Source organism: Heloderma suspectum, chromosome 1 (genome assembly GCF_057233095.1).
Source record: "Heloderma suspectum isolate Gila_16-S chromosome 1, 16-S_ref, whole genome shotgun sequence".
Classification (NCBI taxonomy): Eukaryota; Metazoa; Chordata; class Lepidosauria; order Squamata; family Helodermatidae; genus Heloderma; species Heloderma suspectum.
Window position 1 is genome coordinate 55,056,818 of NC_139458.1, and position 14,884 is coordinate 55,071,701.

Genomic DNA, 14,884 nt, shown 5'->3' on the forward strand with positions numbered 1-14,884 from the left:
ATCGCGAACTGCCTCGAAACTTTAACTCCTGCAGAGCGGCTGTGAAGACTATCACCATTGCCCAGAAGAGTTACATTTTTCAAGCCCAGCATTAAAGTCATTAAGGGCCCCATCCTACGCATGTTTAGACTGAAAAAAGTCCTACAACTCCCAGCATTCCCCAGCCAGCCAGGCATAGGACGGGGCCCTAAAGGCACTTTTGTCTTCCATCTACGATGAGGACCAGCAATAAGCTGAGGGCAGTTTGCTTGATTTCCAGAAAGAGCGGCGGGTGCAGGGGCTGGGTGGGGCCGGCGCCTGGGGGAACGTGTTTCTGAGACAAAGGCCGGGCCCGTCCAGGTGAATAAATGGAGACCTCCAGTGTTTTCGAGCTTTCTTTGTGACTCACGTCTGTCGTTCCCAGCAAGAGAGGGCACGTAACAATCCCAGACTCCAGTCGTTCCCTGCACGTCCAGCACTTGCCCCGGAGCTTTTTCGTGCGCTTCGTTGGATCTCGCGTGTTCCCAGCCCGTGTCCCCAAGGGATGGCTGCGGGAGGAGGAGGAGGAGGCAGGAGAGGGAGGAGGGAGGCGTGGCGAGGCGAGGCGCCGCTCGCTCCCATTGGTACGTGTGCACGCTCCCGAGCGGCATGTCCTCTGTAGTATCCGGCGGTGTGGGGCGAACATGGCATTTCCCGCGTGGAGCTCGCTCGGGCAGGGCCGGGCTCAGAGGCGGCGGCGGCAGCAGCAGCAGCGTGTGGCCGCCGTGGTGAGGCGATGCCGTCTGCCAGGGGGATCTGATCTGCCCGCAGATGGCCTCCGGCGGGGAAGCAGCAGCAGCAGCACCAGACCAGCCCCCGGCCGAGCTCAGTGGAGACTCAGTAGAAAGCATGAGGAAGATTTTTATCCGTCGCCCCGAGGATGGCGGCCGCGGCGGGCGAGAAGAGCAGCCCGAGGGGCCGCCGAAGGGCTCTGTGGGAGCCGTCCGACGCCCCGCGAGCTCGGGGGAGGCCCGGGACGCCGAGGGCGCGTTGTCCTCCAGCCCTCCGCCTCTTAAGAGGGCTCCTCTCCGAGAGGCCCGCAGAGACGCTCAGAGGCTAGTGTTACACTACATAGTGCCTTGCATGAACGCCTATGGCTTGTGCATTGTCGACCACTTCCTGGGGCACAGGATGGCCGAGAAAATCTTCCAAGAAGTCCTGGCTTTGCACCTGAGTGACAAATTCCAGGACGGCGCCCTAGCGAGCCAGAAAGCAGGCGGCAGCAAAGCCATTCGCGGGGACCAGATTGTATGGGTAGAGGGCAGTGAACCTGGCTGTGAACACATAGGCTACCTCCTGAAAAGAATGGATAAGCTCATCATGTACGCAGATGGGAAGCTGGGGCAGTACAAAATTAGAGGAAGACACAAGGTTAGTAGCTTCAGGTACCAGGTCTCCGAGGTCCGCCTGTGCAAAGTTCACTTCTTGGCTTCTCCAAAGTTTCCGATCTCTCTGCCATGCCATACACTCAGGATCTTAAACTGGGCACTTTCTGGGCACTCTTGCATGCTTGACATTCTTCCTCCTCCTGCCGTTTTATTCTTTTTCTAAATCCCTCTCTAGTCGCTTTGTAAAATACCTTTGAAAGTGGCAGGGATCACACGACGTCGCAGGACACGTGTGATTCCGTATTTGTGAACCGGACAAAAAAGGGTAATCTAACGACACTGAGAACAACTATTGCTTTTGGGTTCTGTCTCTCACGCCCCCCCACCCCCCCCTTAGCAAAAGCGTATCCTGAGAATTGTTAACCAGAATTTCTGAAAGATATCTTTAAGGGGAGAAAAATTAACCCAAGACACCGGATATAAAAGACTCTTGCTAACGTTTGTATTGCTATGCCGAACCGGTCTTTATTCTTTCGGGCTATGGACGGGGGAACCTTTTCCTTCTTTTTAAGTGGGATGAATCAGGGCTGCGCTCAAATACTTTATCTGTAACGAGCGACTTTTAAAAGCCGAGAATTGGTACTACGGACGGGCGACGTTGTTTGCAAAGCAATTTGCACCCGCCTAATACGCTAATATGTCTACAGGATGGCAGGTGTGTTGAAGGCGGAAGACGCCTTCCGATAAATAAAAGAAAATGACAATAAGCACTGGCAAACTTACTCCCCTTCCCAGTCAGAATGAAGTTGCCAAGAGAAATTCCACGGGCACTTGCGCGCTTTACACCCTTTCCCCCACCGTTTGTTTACATTGGCCCGTAGTATGTGACCGTAGTGGAAGCCTACATGCTGGGGCAGGATTCCTCAATGGCGGAGGCCACACCCCCTCTGTGTGTGGGCGGCGCCTGCTGAACTATAAGCCACGCCTCTCCCAGACACGCGGCTTTCTGTTCCCCCTCTCCCACGCGTCGATTCCAGCCGTGAACTCTGTGGGGGTTGGAAGTTCTGCGGCGAAGCCGCGCCCCGTCTCTCCTTTGATTGGCTGGGCTCGCGCTCCCTCGGGCTGTGGGAGGGGGCGGGCGCGGGGAGAGAGATTGTCCCCGGGTCGGGGCTCCACCCACGTGCCGCTCGCGGTTGAAGTGGGAACACATTCTGCACGTAGCAGACGTATTAATCAGAGAGGGGCCATCTGCAGCCGTGGTAAATAAACTGGAAGGAGTTTGCTGGACTCGCCCCCCCCCCCCAAAGGCGGGGGTGATTCCTTTAGCACACGGGGTGTTCACGCAATGATCTCCCGGCCTTGGCGCAAATAGAAGAGGGCTTCGGCAGCTGCCTTTTGCAACCATTATCCACCAAGGTGCTGCTCCTGGCTGTGGGTGGAGGTCAGTCCGGGGGAGGAGTGTAATTGCCGTCCACGCCAGGACCAGCCTTGCGTCGCCCGGGGCTGGGAGGAACTGCGGAGGTGACGGAAGACTGCGCGGAAGACCGAAGCCTTAACTTTAGCAAAACTTTTGGACCCACCGATCTCTCGCTAGCCTGGTGCAGACTCGGCTTGCTTGCTTGCTTTTGTTTGAAATCCAAGAGTTCAGAAACGCTGGTGTGTGTGGCCGATTCCATTTGTTAGAATTGCTGATACGTGCGCGCCCAGCGTTTCAGGGGCAGCCGACCCGCTGCTTGGTTGCTCTCTTGACTTTAGAGAGGGGGCAGAGAGATTAATCTCATTTCCCTAAGATGCCTTTGGGACATATCATGAGGCTAGATCTAGAGAAAATTGCCCTGGACTACATTGTACCTTGTTTGCATGATATCGGCTTTTGCTACCTGGACAACTTTTTGGGCGAGTTAGTAGGGGACTGTGTCCTGGAGCGCGTGAAACAGATGCACTATCACGGGGAGCTGCAGGATGGGCAGCTGGCCGGCCAGCGTAATGGCATCTCCAAAAGGCACTTGAGGGGAGACCAGATAAAGTGGATCGCGGGCACTGAGGAGGGGTGTGAGGCCATCAACTTCCTCTTGTCACTGATAGACAGGCTGGTGATGTACTGTGGAAGTAGACTGGGCAAATACTATGTCAAAGAAAGGTCCAAGGTAAGAGTTTTAAATGGGGTTTTTGAATGCTGTGTGTGTGTGTGTGAGTGATTCTCTTCGTTTATTTTATTATTGCTGCTGGAATTAATCTTTCCATCCTAAAGTGTCAAATGTAGGTAACTGTAATGCCAGGAATCTTTGTAATGATCCGTTTCCTCTCGTCCCCTCCCCTCCAAAGCCACAATCCTAAAAAGTTTCTTGTAATAAACTCCATTGTAGCCAATAGGACTACCTCCAAGTAAATGTTCTCAGGAGTTTTTGAATCTTCCACTTTTTAAGTGCAGGACATGTATATGAATGAACTGAGTTTATAGGTCAAACTGGAGCAACTAAGTTGATTTTAGTGAGTGGTGTGGTTCACAATCTGTCTCCTAAAAGTAGAAATGCAGGTGTGTGTTTAACAATAAAATGAATGTTCTCACACATAGTTAACAGGAATTGCAATATAGCTCTGTGAATAAATCAATAGAAAAAGTTTCCTAGCACTGCTTTGGGAAAGCAAAATGATTTTGAATGGTGTCAGGAGTTTGTAGAAGTCCATCACATAATTAGATTAACAAGTTCCTCTCCTGTCACTTTTCACTAAGCTCCAGGTTTGTTCATTGTGGTGCTCATATGCTGACTACTTGTCAGGCCCTTGAGCAGCTTATCTTGTCTTTAGAGAGGTAATAAAGTTAATCCTTAATTTATGCACGTATGTACCAGCAGAGGCCACTGCACAGCTGAGTAAATAAACAAAATCCACAGGAATTAATAAATTTCTGCTGGAAAGTGGCAGAGGTGTGGGTCCATAGTGTGCATTCCTTCTCATGTTTGAAGTTTGCTTTCATGGAGCTACTGCACCGCTTCAAACTTCAGTTATCTATCATTCTATTAGTTTCTTACAACCTGAGACTATGCATGTTTACTCAGAAGTAAGTACCACTGAGTTCAGTTAAGCTTACTGTGCGTTTAGGGTAGCAGCTAGAAAATGTTGAAAACTTATAGGGTTAACACAATTCCTGATAAAATGGGCATGAGAGAGTAGCTATATTGGTAACCTTTTCTGTTTATTTCAAACTTTGTTGAAAGTATCAGATAAATTATTTCAGTGATTTTGCTTCCTTTCCTATTGAAGAGGGTGATATAGAGATCTGCACAAACGCAAACCACATTAGGTAGTTCTTGAAAAGTTAGTCAGGAGGTTGTTCCTCACTCCTGCATTGTTTATCATTTTGGGAATCCACATGCTAAAGAATGAACAAAAAGGAGTTACTGGAACTCTCCTTTAGGTAGAAACTAAGCCTACAGAAGAGTACTCATAAGTCTTCTCTTTAGGCTTAATTATTTGGGATGCAATCCTATGCATGTTTAGACCAAAAAAGTCATAGCTGTCTGGGGAATGCTGAGAGTTGTATAATTTCTGTCTAAACATGTATAGGATTGTGCCCTTAGACTCACAAGTGGAAACTGCAACAGAAAGTTGCAGTGTGGTGTCTCAGCCAGCCATGCCCTTTTCCGGGATATTTCATTTCATTTATTATATTTCTATACTGGCCCATAGCTGAAGCTCTCTGGGCAGTTCACAAAAATATTCCATTCCATTCTCTCTTCTCCCCTGCCCCAATTTTAATTTCTTTTTCTTCCTAACAATCAGTCAACATTCTGTGGCCATTGTTCCTCATTGGGCTGTTTTGGGGGATTCCCCCCCCCTTAAGTTTTTTCCCCTGAAGATGTTTTGTACTTGGTAAGCCTTGGAGTTTCCCCAAGCCTTCTGACAGCTCCCTCTTGTGTATGGTTGATGGTGTTTGGGGTCATAAGGATCTACGCTTGGAGAATGAGTTCATTATTAGTATATAGGGTTCTTTGATTTACTTCTACTTATCATAACAGTGGAACTGAAGTTAAATTGAGGCTCAATCCTATGCATGTTTAGACAGAAAAAAAGTCCTACAGCTCCCAAGGAATGGTGGGAGTTGTAGGACTTTTTTCTGTCTAAACATGCCTAGGATTGCACCCTTATAGTCATAAGCTCTCAGACTAGCTATTTGTGTAAGTGTGGCCACAATCTGTTTATATTTTCAGCTATGGAGAGTTACCTAAGGTTAGCAAGTGTAAGTACATTTACTAGGGAATAGGTGGATCCCATTGAATTAAATGGGACTTCTGTGGGAAGGTGCTTAGACTCATACAGCTCAAAAGGTGGAAGATCAACCTACTGTAGCCTTGCAGATCAAGTTTCCCAGCCAACAAAGAAGTTCTTCGACTCTGCTTCCCTGGAAAGAATTCTTAAGTATACTGAGCAAATGGATGAGTAGCTGATCTGCAGCCATTTGTGCACATACAGTATTCAAATACATTTGATTGATTTGGTTGTTTGCAACAGTTCATCCATCTGTTCCAACTAGTTGTTGCTGATCAGATGTTTCAGTGCAATTCATTGTCATAAAATGTGCTGTATATCACAGTTTTCCACAGATCATTGTGTCTAAATAGGTGGAGCATGTACGTGAACAAACAGCGAGGACAAATAACCAAAACAGAATTGCACAATGCAAATTCAGTCTCATGTTTGTATGTTCTTCCAACCTGTTTCACAATTAAATATGGCTGTTATAATATATCGGGGCCCTTCCTCACGCTCCCTCGGGCTGAACTCTGTCAGAACTCTGTAGTGCAGCTTTGTGTTTGCACCTGCATTTGACTAATCATGGCATGGTCAAATAACAGTTTGCAAACCCACTTCTAACTGTGATAAACTGGTTTGGATCTAACCATGGCTAATTAAAATTTCAGTGCCGATTAAACATTACATCATGGTTTACCCTGAAAATGGAAGGGAGGTGGATTCATGCATGAGAAGGAAGGAAAAGATGGGCATGACCATAGTGTGCTCCCAATCCCCTAAGCATGAATAGTAGATTGTTGTTGTTGTTCAGTCGTTCAGTCGTGTCCGACTCTTCGTGACCCCATGGACCATAGCACGCCAGGCCTTCCTGTCCTGCGCTCTCTCCCGGAGCATGCTCAAGTTCATATTCATTGCATCAGTGATGCTATCTAGCCATCTCATCCTCTGTCGTCCCCTTCTCCTTTTGCCTTCAGTCTTTCCTAGCATCAGGGTCTTTTCCAGGGAGTTTTCTCTTCGCATTAGGTGGCCAAAATATTGGAGCTTCAGCTTCAGTATCTGTCCTTCCAATGAGCAGTCAGGGTTGATTTCCTTTAGGATGGACTGATTTGACCTCCTTGCAGTCCAGGGGACTCGTAAGAGTCTTCTCCAGCACCACAGTTCGAAAGCATCAATTCTTCGGCGCTCAGCCTTCGTTATAGGCCAGCTCTCACAGCCATACATTACTACTGGGAAAACCATAGCTTTGATTAGACGGACCTTTGTTGGCAAGGTGATGTCTCTGCTTCTTACTATGCTGTCTAGGTTTGCCATAGCTTTCCTCCCCAGGAGCAAGCGTCTTTTAATTTCATGGCTACAGTCACCGTCTGCAGTGATCTTGGAGCCCAAGAAAGTAAAATCTGTCACTGCTTCCATTTCTTCCCCTTCTATATGCCAGGAAGTGATAGGGCCAGATGACATGATCTTAGTTTTTTTAATGTTGAGTTTCAAACCAGCTTTTGCACTCTCCACTTTCACCCTCAACAAGAGGCTCTTGAGATCCTCTTCGCTTTCTGCCATTAGGGTGGTATCGTCTGCATATCGGAGGTTGTTGATAATTCCCCCAGCAATCTTAATTCCGACCTCTGATTCACCCAACCCGGCATTTCTCATGATGTACTCTGCATATAAGTTAAATAAGCAGGGTGACAATATGCAGCCTTGTCATACTCCTTTCCCAATTTTGAACCAATCGGTTGTTCCATCTCTGGTTCTTACTGTTGCTTCTTGACCCTCGTACAGGTTTCTCAGGAGACAGGTAAGGTGGTCTGGTACTCCCATCACTTTAAGAATTTGCCACAGTTTGTTGTGATCCACACAATCAAAGGCTTTAGCATAGTCAATGAAGCAGAAATAGACGTTTTTCTGGAATTCTCTTGCTTTCTCCATGATCCAGCGAATGTTGGCGATTTGATCTCTAGTTCCTCTGCCTCTTCGAAACCCAGCTTGTACTTCCGGTAGTTCTTGGTTCGCATACTGCTGAAGCCTAGCTTGTAGGATTTTGAGCATAACCTTGCTGGCATGTGAAATAAGCGCAATTGTACGGTAGTTTGAACACACTTTGGCATTGCCCTTCTTTGGAATTGGAATGTAAACTGACCTTTTCCCGTCTTGTGGCCACTGTTGAGTGTTCCAGATTTGTTGGCATATTGAATGCAGCACTTTAACTGCATCATCTTTTAGGATTTTAAATAGCTTAGCTGGAATACTGTCATCTCCGCTAGCTTTGTTGTTACTAATGCTTCCTAAGGCCCACTTGACTTCACTCTCGAGGATGTCGGGCTCAAGTTCAGTGACCGCACTATCATGGCTATCAGGGACATTCAGATCTTTCCTGTATAGTTCTTCTGTGTATTCTTGCCACCTCTTCTTAATCTCATCTGCTTCTGTTAGGTCCCTGCCTTCTTTATCCTTTATCATGCCTGTCTTTGCACAAAACGTTCCCTTGAGATCTCCAATTTTCTTGAAGAGATCTCTAGTCTTTCCCATTCTATTGTTTTTTTCGATTTCTTTGCATTGTTCATTTAAGAAGGCCTTCTTGTCTCTCCTTGCTATTCTCTGGAACTCTGCATTCAGTTGGGTATATCTTCCCCTTTCTCCCTTGCTTTTTGCTTCCCTTCTTTCGTGAGCTACTTGTAAAGCCTCATCAGACAGCCACTTGGCTTTTTTGCATTTCTTTTTCTTTGGGATGGATTGAGTTGCTGCCTCCTGAACAATGTTACGGACCTCCGTCCATAGTTCCTCAGGCACTCTGTCTATCAGGTCTAATCCCTGAAATCTATTCCTCACCTCCACTGTATATTCATAAGGGATATGATTTAGGTCATACCTGAACAGTTTAATGGTTTTCCCTACATTCTTCAATTTCAGCTGAAATTTTGCAAGAAGCAGCTCATGATCTGAGCCACAGTCAGCTCCAGGTCTTGTTTTTACTGACTGTATGGAGCTTCTCCATCTTTGGCTGCAAAGGACGTAATCTGATTTCGATACTGACCATCTGGTGATGTCCATGTGTAGAGTCGCCTCTTGTGCTGTTGGAAAAGAGTGTTTGCTATGATCAGCATGTTCTCTTGGCAAAACTCTATTAGCCTTTGTCCTGCTTCATTTTGTACACCAAGGCCATGCCTGCCTGTTATCCCGGTGATTTCTTGACTTCCTACTTTAGCATTCCAATCCCCTATGATGAAGAGGACATCTTTTTTTGGTGTTAGTTCTAGAAGGTGTTGTAGGTCTTCATAGAACCGATCAACCTCAGCTTCTTCGGCATCAGTGGTTGGGGCATAGACTTGAATTAGTGTGATGTTGAATGGGTTGCCTTGGATTCGTACTGAGATCATTCTATCATTTTTAAGATTGTACCCCAGTACTGCTTTTCCCACCCTTTTGTTGACTATGAGTGCTACTCCATTTCTTCTAAGGGATTCTTGCCCACAATAGTAGATATGATGGTCACCTGAATTAAATCGCCCATGCCTGTCCATTTTAGTTCGCTGATTCCCAAGATGTCGATGTTCAATCTTGCCATCTCATGTTTGACCACCTCCAGCTTACCTTGATTCATTGATCTGACATTCCAGGTTCCTAAACAATATTGTTCTTTACAGCATCGGATTTTCTTTTCACCACCAGACACATCCACAGCTGAGTGTCCTTTCGGCTTTGGCCCAGCCGCTTCACTCTTTCTGGCGCTACTTGGAAATACCCTCTGCTCTTCCCCAGTAGCATATTGGACACCTTCCGACCTGAGGGGCTCATCATCCGGCATCATATCTTTTAGCCTTGTGATACGTTCCATGGGGTTTTCTTGGCTAGAATACTGGAGTGGGTTGCCATTTCCTTCTCCAGTGGACCACATTTTGTCAGAACTCTCTGCCATGACCTGTCCGTCTTGGGTGGCCCTGCACGGCATAGTTTATGGCTTCACTGAGTTACGCAAGCCCCTTTGCCACAACAAGGCAGTGATCCATGAAGGGGGAATAGTAGATGGAACAATGTTACATCTTTACCAGGCCTCAGTGTAATAGCTCATTGAATGTGGCTGTAAACTTCTACTACAGAATACAACATTAGCAATGAATTTACTAAATTTACATCTACTAACTTGAGGTTATAATCTAGGCCTTTTTAATGCATGACTTTAAAAAGTGCCTCTGAGCCTTACTCTTTTTGTCTCATATATGTATGCTTTTCATTGGGGTGTGAATCTGAAAAAGAAATCAAATGTACATTTCAGCCAAGGTAGGTTTTATATTCATGTTAGAAGGTACGTTGTATATTCATGTTAGAAGCTAATTTAAGCCTCAGTTCTGAAAATGCCATAAATTTAAGATTGCTGCTTTAGTCTGCAATCCTATGCCCACTTATCTGTGAGTAAGTCCCATTGAACTCAATAGGGCTTACTTCTGAGTAGACATGCCTAATACTGCAGTGTTACAATCTACATTGGGGTGCTTATATAAAATTAGTACTAGCAGCTAACTTTTATGGAAGGGATGGGTTGTATCTGGCCCTCCAAATGTTGTTGGACTACAAATCCCATCAACCTTAGCCAGCACAGCCAATAGTGAGCCAATAGTGAGGGGTGTTGCAATCCAAAAACATCTGGAGAGCCATATGTTCCCCATCCATGCTTTACTCCAAGGATTCAAGGAAATGATTTATAAGCAGGAATACTGTCAACCATCAACAATTACCAATGGAAGGCAGAAGACTCAACATTTTACTGTAAAAACTAAACAGTGTTGTTCAGGACTGCAACAAACACATGCAATTCCTAATGTTGGAATTCCCTTAAGCAGACTGTCTAAAGTAAAATTGAACACAGAAGTTAAATCGCCTGTTCTCACTAGGGATGCAGTGGAATATTTTAATCATGCCCTTGCCTCTACTAATCTATTCTTATGCTTCATACTACCTACAGTATAGTTAAGTTGTTTTAATTTTTCAACACACAAATTGCCATTGTTACTTCAAAGTTTGAAAAACCCTGTAAAACATTGGCTTGGATGGGACAGTCATCCAAACCATGGTTTGGAGAGCCCAGCGTGCATGGTCCCTCTTCCATCACCACCTTCCTTCTTGTGCACTTACTTACTCCCTTTTCCATTTCCAGGTTACAGTCTAACCATAATTAGCCATGACATACAAATTGAACAAATGATGGTTAGTGCTAACTACCAAACTATGGTCTGGATCCAGGCTAAGTCACTCATGCTTTAGTCCCATTGCAATCAGTGGGACAAGTTGTGACTAGCTTAAGTCCCATTTATTTCAGTGGGACTAAAGAAGACTAACTTAGTCTGGATCCAACCCTATGATTTGAAGCCATGGCTTGAAATGGGTTTGCAAACCATGGTTTGTACATTAGTGCTAACTGTAATTACTACAGCTCAGTGTTAAAGCATATGCTTTGCATGCAGAAGGTCTCCAGGTAAAGAATCTCAGGTAGCACAGGGCTCAGCACTCAGCATTCGGGGTGAATGGAGGTGCTTTCAAACAAGTGGTCCCTCGATGCATATCTGAAGGGGTACAGATCCCCAAAGTTGATTGAATCACCTTTAAGCTGCCTCTGCACTGCAAAATTGTTGCACCCCTGCTTTGTGTAGAGTCAAACCTTAATAGCAGTGCAGGTGGATGTCGAGTGGGCATGGTGCAGAGGTGCTCCAGCTCAGATCTGTGTTGGCATGCACCGGAAGTGGCATTGGCCTGTGAGAAAGGCCTAGCGCAGGGTTAAGGCCTGCCTTTCCTAAGAGATCCCATAGCCTCGTATGTGCCTACTTCTAGCACTACTCTTGACTTATGTTGAAATTATTCCTTTGCTCTTATCAAGTCCAATGAAAAGTAATGAATACACAAAGAGTTTGATCCAGAATAAGGCTGTAATCCTATATCCACTGACTTTTGAGTAGACATGTATAGGATTGTACTATTAGTTGCTCTGTGGACCCACTGAAATCAATGGGACATAAGTTAGTCTTGACTAACTTTTCACATTGATTTCAGTGCAACCTAAGTACAGCTAATTTAATTTGGGTCCACCCCATAATATCTACCTCTCATAGTGGTGCGTAAAATTTATTCTAATTAAGGATGTGAGGAATTACTATTAATATATGTTTAGTCGCATAAAAATATATGCTGCAGAAGTGTAAACTTATTCCTTTTCTGGGCCTGAAACCTAAGCAGCGCATGAAATTTATTATTAGGATGCTGAGGAGCACCGCCTTTGGAACTATAATTGTTTATTAGAGGTTACAAAGGATTTTGATGATACTTGCCAAGCAGCATGCTTTGCAATTAGTTTACAATGGAAGGTCTGATGAAAACTGCCATCCTGGAGAAATATGCATAATTTGTCTTTCTTTTTTCTAATCAAATGCACATGTTCTGGTGTAATAGTCGGGTTCAAATCTGTTCTCCTGGATGACTGCCAGGATGCCCAGTGCTCATCAGACTGGGTCCAGAGCCACTGGAACTGTAAATACAACAGACAAGTCATTTTATGATATCAGACGGAGGAATTCAGCCTTGGCAGAGATCCTGGAGCAGTTGCCATGGCTCTGTGTCAGAACCGATGTGTATATCTGTGTTTGTCAAGCAAGATTAGTTGGCCTGGTTGATTATATGCAGGAATAGGGTTTTTTGTATTAGTTTTTACCAATGGCAGCTGAGGCATTAAAAGTGTGTGCAATTTGATGCACTTTTATTCAGTTTTTTATGCAACAACATTGCACGCCTAGCTTTGCAAAAGCATATTTTTTAGGGGTGAATAGTGCTGAGGTTATTTAAGGTGATGCGGAAATTAGAATGTTGGATTTGGATACAGGAGACCTATGTTCAAATTCTTGAATTGCCAAGAAGTAGTCGCGTGCATGTGTAAATGTAAATATATTATAGAACATATGTGTGTATATACACACACCACTATAAATGCTCTGTGATATATGATAGTGTAACATAAACAAAAATGGCCGGTTTCTGCCCCAAGAAAGTTACAATCTTAATAAGAAGAGAAAGGAAGGATGGGCACAAGTAAGGCCAAGAGGAAAATACGGGGTAATGTGGTTACACATATTGAAGCTTAGTTTTTGTAGGAGGTGAGGACTGAAGGATTAAATTGAAGACTTCACTGAAAATGGGGATTAGAGAGAGAGATGTGCCATGTTGATGTCCTGGGAGGGCATTCCAGGAATAAGGGTGAGTCTTGGACAACTCTCTCTCTACCATTCAGCCTGACCTATCCCACAGTGTTGTTGTGGATCATACATGAGATTATAATTGTAAAGTGGCATTTGCTATAGAATGATTGATTGATATAAGTCATATATAAAATGTGAGTGCTCTTCTGGAAACGTTGATTGAACCACAATGGAACTTGATTCCGTCACCTGCTTGTGAGAATGAATGCTGGCACTAGTGTAGAAGGATCTCCCCAAAATCTGATTATCTTCATGGTGTGCCCTCCAAGAAGGTCTTTGTGAATGGAATGTTATTTGAGTAGAACTTAATTCCCTGATTATCCCAGTACTCTGGGTGTCTCACCACCACAAATTGCCCTTTCACTATCATGCCAGTTGGTTCTACTCTAAAATGTTTGATCGCCCAGCTTTGATCTGGGTTATTAAAAGGTTTGCAAATATGCATTGCTTTTAACTCTTGTTTCTGTGAGATCCAAAGTATAGGTTGCCCAGGTCTTCAGCTGAAGCAGGAAGACTCTGGACTCTTCCCATCTACTTGGTTGCCTTGGTTTTAATTAGGTTGTTAATCAGGGCCCTGATCAGTCACATTGCAATTGATTATTCTTCTTTTCTCCTTCTTTTGCAAAGGAATTGGGTAAATTGCGTAAACTCTAGGTGACCTGAAAACATGCTGTTTGCTCTTATCATCCTGGATAACCATTTAAAATGCATGAATACTTGTAGGATCAGAATTTTCAAAATATCCAGAAGGACTTGAGTAAAATGATATAACTACATATTACCCAGGCAAATGGCCTTGGGAGCAATTTTTTGGTTAAAAGGTGGGATACAAATCAAATAAATATGAGTTTCTAAACCCTTGTTTGTTTGGTTGGTTTTTTGAGGAAACATGAATATGGGGGTAGATATGTAAGAGGTAATTGGTGGGATGCTTTATATGCCCTCTGATTCTCCCCTGCAGTCTGTTTCTCCAGGCTCTCCCGCCACCACCTTGCAAGTCTTATTTCTGGTCTCAGAGCTCAGCTGAGGAAAACCTGTTGAAAAATGGCCAGAAGGAAAGGTTGCAGGGGAGACTGGTAGACAGGATAAGGGTTAAGCTCCCTTCCTCCCACACATCAGTTTCTCTCTCTCTCTCTCTCACACACACACACACACACACACACACACACAACTTCCCATTAATGCTGCAAGATAAGCATAGGTTTGGGAACCCTGAGTATCTGCAGTACAAGCAGTCACACAGATAATTGTTAATTACTTTATTTTCATGTGTAGGAATATTTTTTACTAAAAATTCAAATTACAAACTGATATTCCTGTCTAATCTAATTACAACACACATTTCTGTATACAATACATGAAGTCCCTTTTTCCCCCAAATTCAGCCCCAGTTGGATCCATTTTTTCAGCAACTCTTCCCTGCTGATGCTTCAGCAATCTCTGAAATGTTAATGAGCCACTTTTTTATTTTTAGAATTGCGAGTTTTCCCCAGCTATTGAGCCAGTACAACCTTGGCTGGTAACAAAACATAATATAATAAGTGGCACATTGATAGTCACATCCAGGAGATTCCGCAATATAATCAATGGATCAACATTCAAGTAAACCCCAGTTATTTTGGGAAATAGACCTTAATATGTGGAACTAATATATATGAACAGAATCACACCTCTATCACAACCATAAAAAATCTGGCCAATCTGCTGAACATTTCCACCACTCAAAGCTATTAGACCATGGGTAATTGTTTATTTTGCTAGTCAGATCTGCAACAAAATGTTGCAGCGTAGAGAACTCCATGTTCAGTGTTCGTCAGTCAGCCATGCCCTACTCCTCCATGGTACTCCTTAATGGGGTTTCTTCCTAAAGATTTTTTTGGACTTCGGCAAACTATGGGGTCCCCACAAGTCTGCTGATATCTCCCTCTTGTGTGTGGATGGTGGTGCTTTGGCTCCATAACATGGCTACATGTTCATGCCTGAACATTGGGAATAGAGGGAATGATTTCACAATATTTAGTTGACAACTCAGAGGCATATAACACACAT

At 44.5% G+C, this 14,884-nt stretch overlaps 1 protein-coding gene across 1 annotated transcript in view; it reads left to right on the forward strand.

Moving 5' to 3' along the window:
* Positions 1 to 552: 552 nt before the first annotated feature.
* EGLN3 (egl-9 family hypoxia inducible factor 3) overlaps positions 553 to 14,884 on the forward strand; it is a 49,648-nt gene continuing 35,316 nt past the window's right edge. The window contains exon 1 of the mRNA XM_084843900.1: positions 553 to 1,389. Within this exon, the coding sequence (XP_084700026.1) occupies positions 790 to 1,389 (600 nt within the window). The 5' untranslated portion in view covers positions 553 to 789. The remainder of the gene's footprint in view (positions 1,390 to 14,884) is intronic.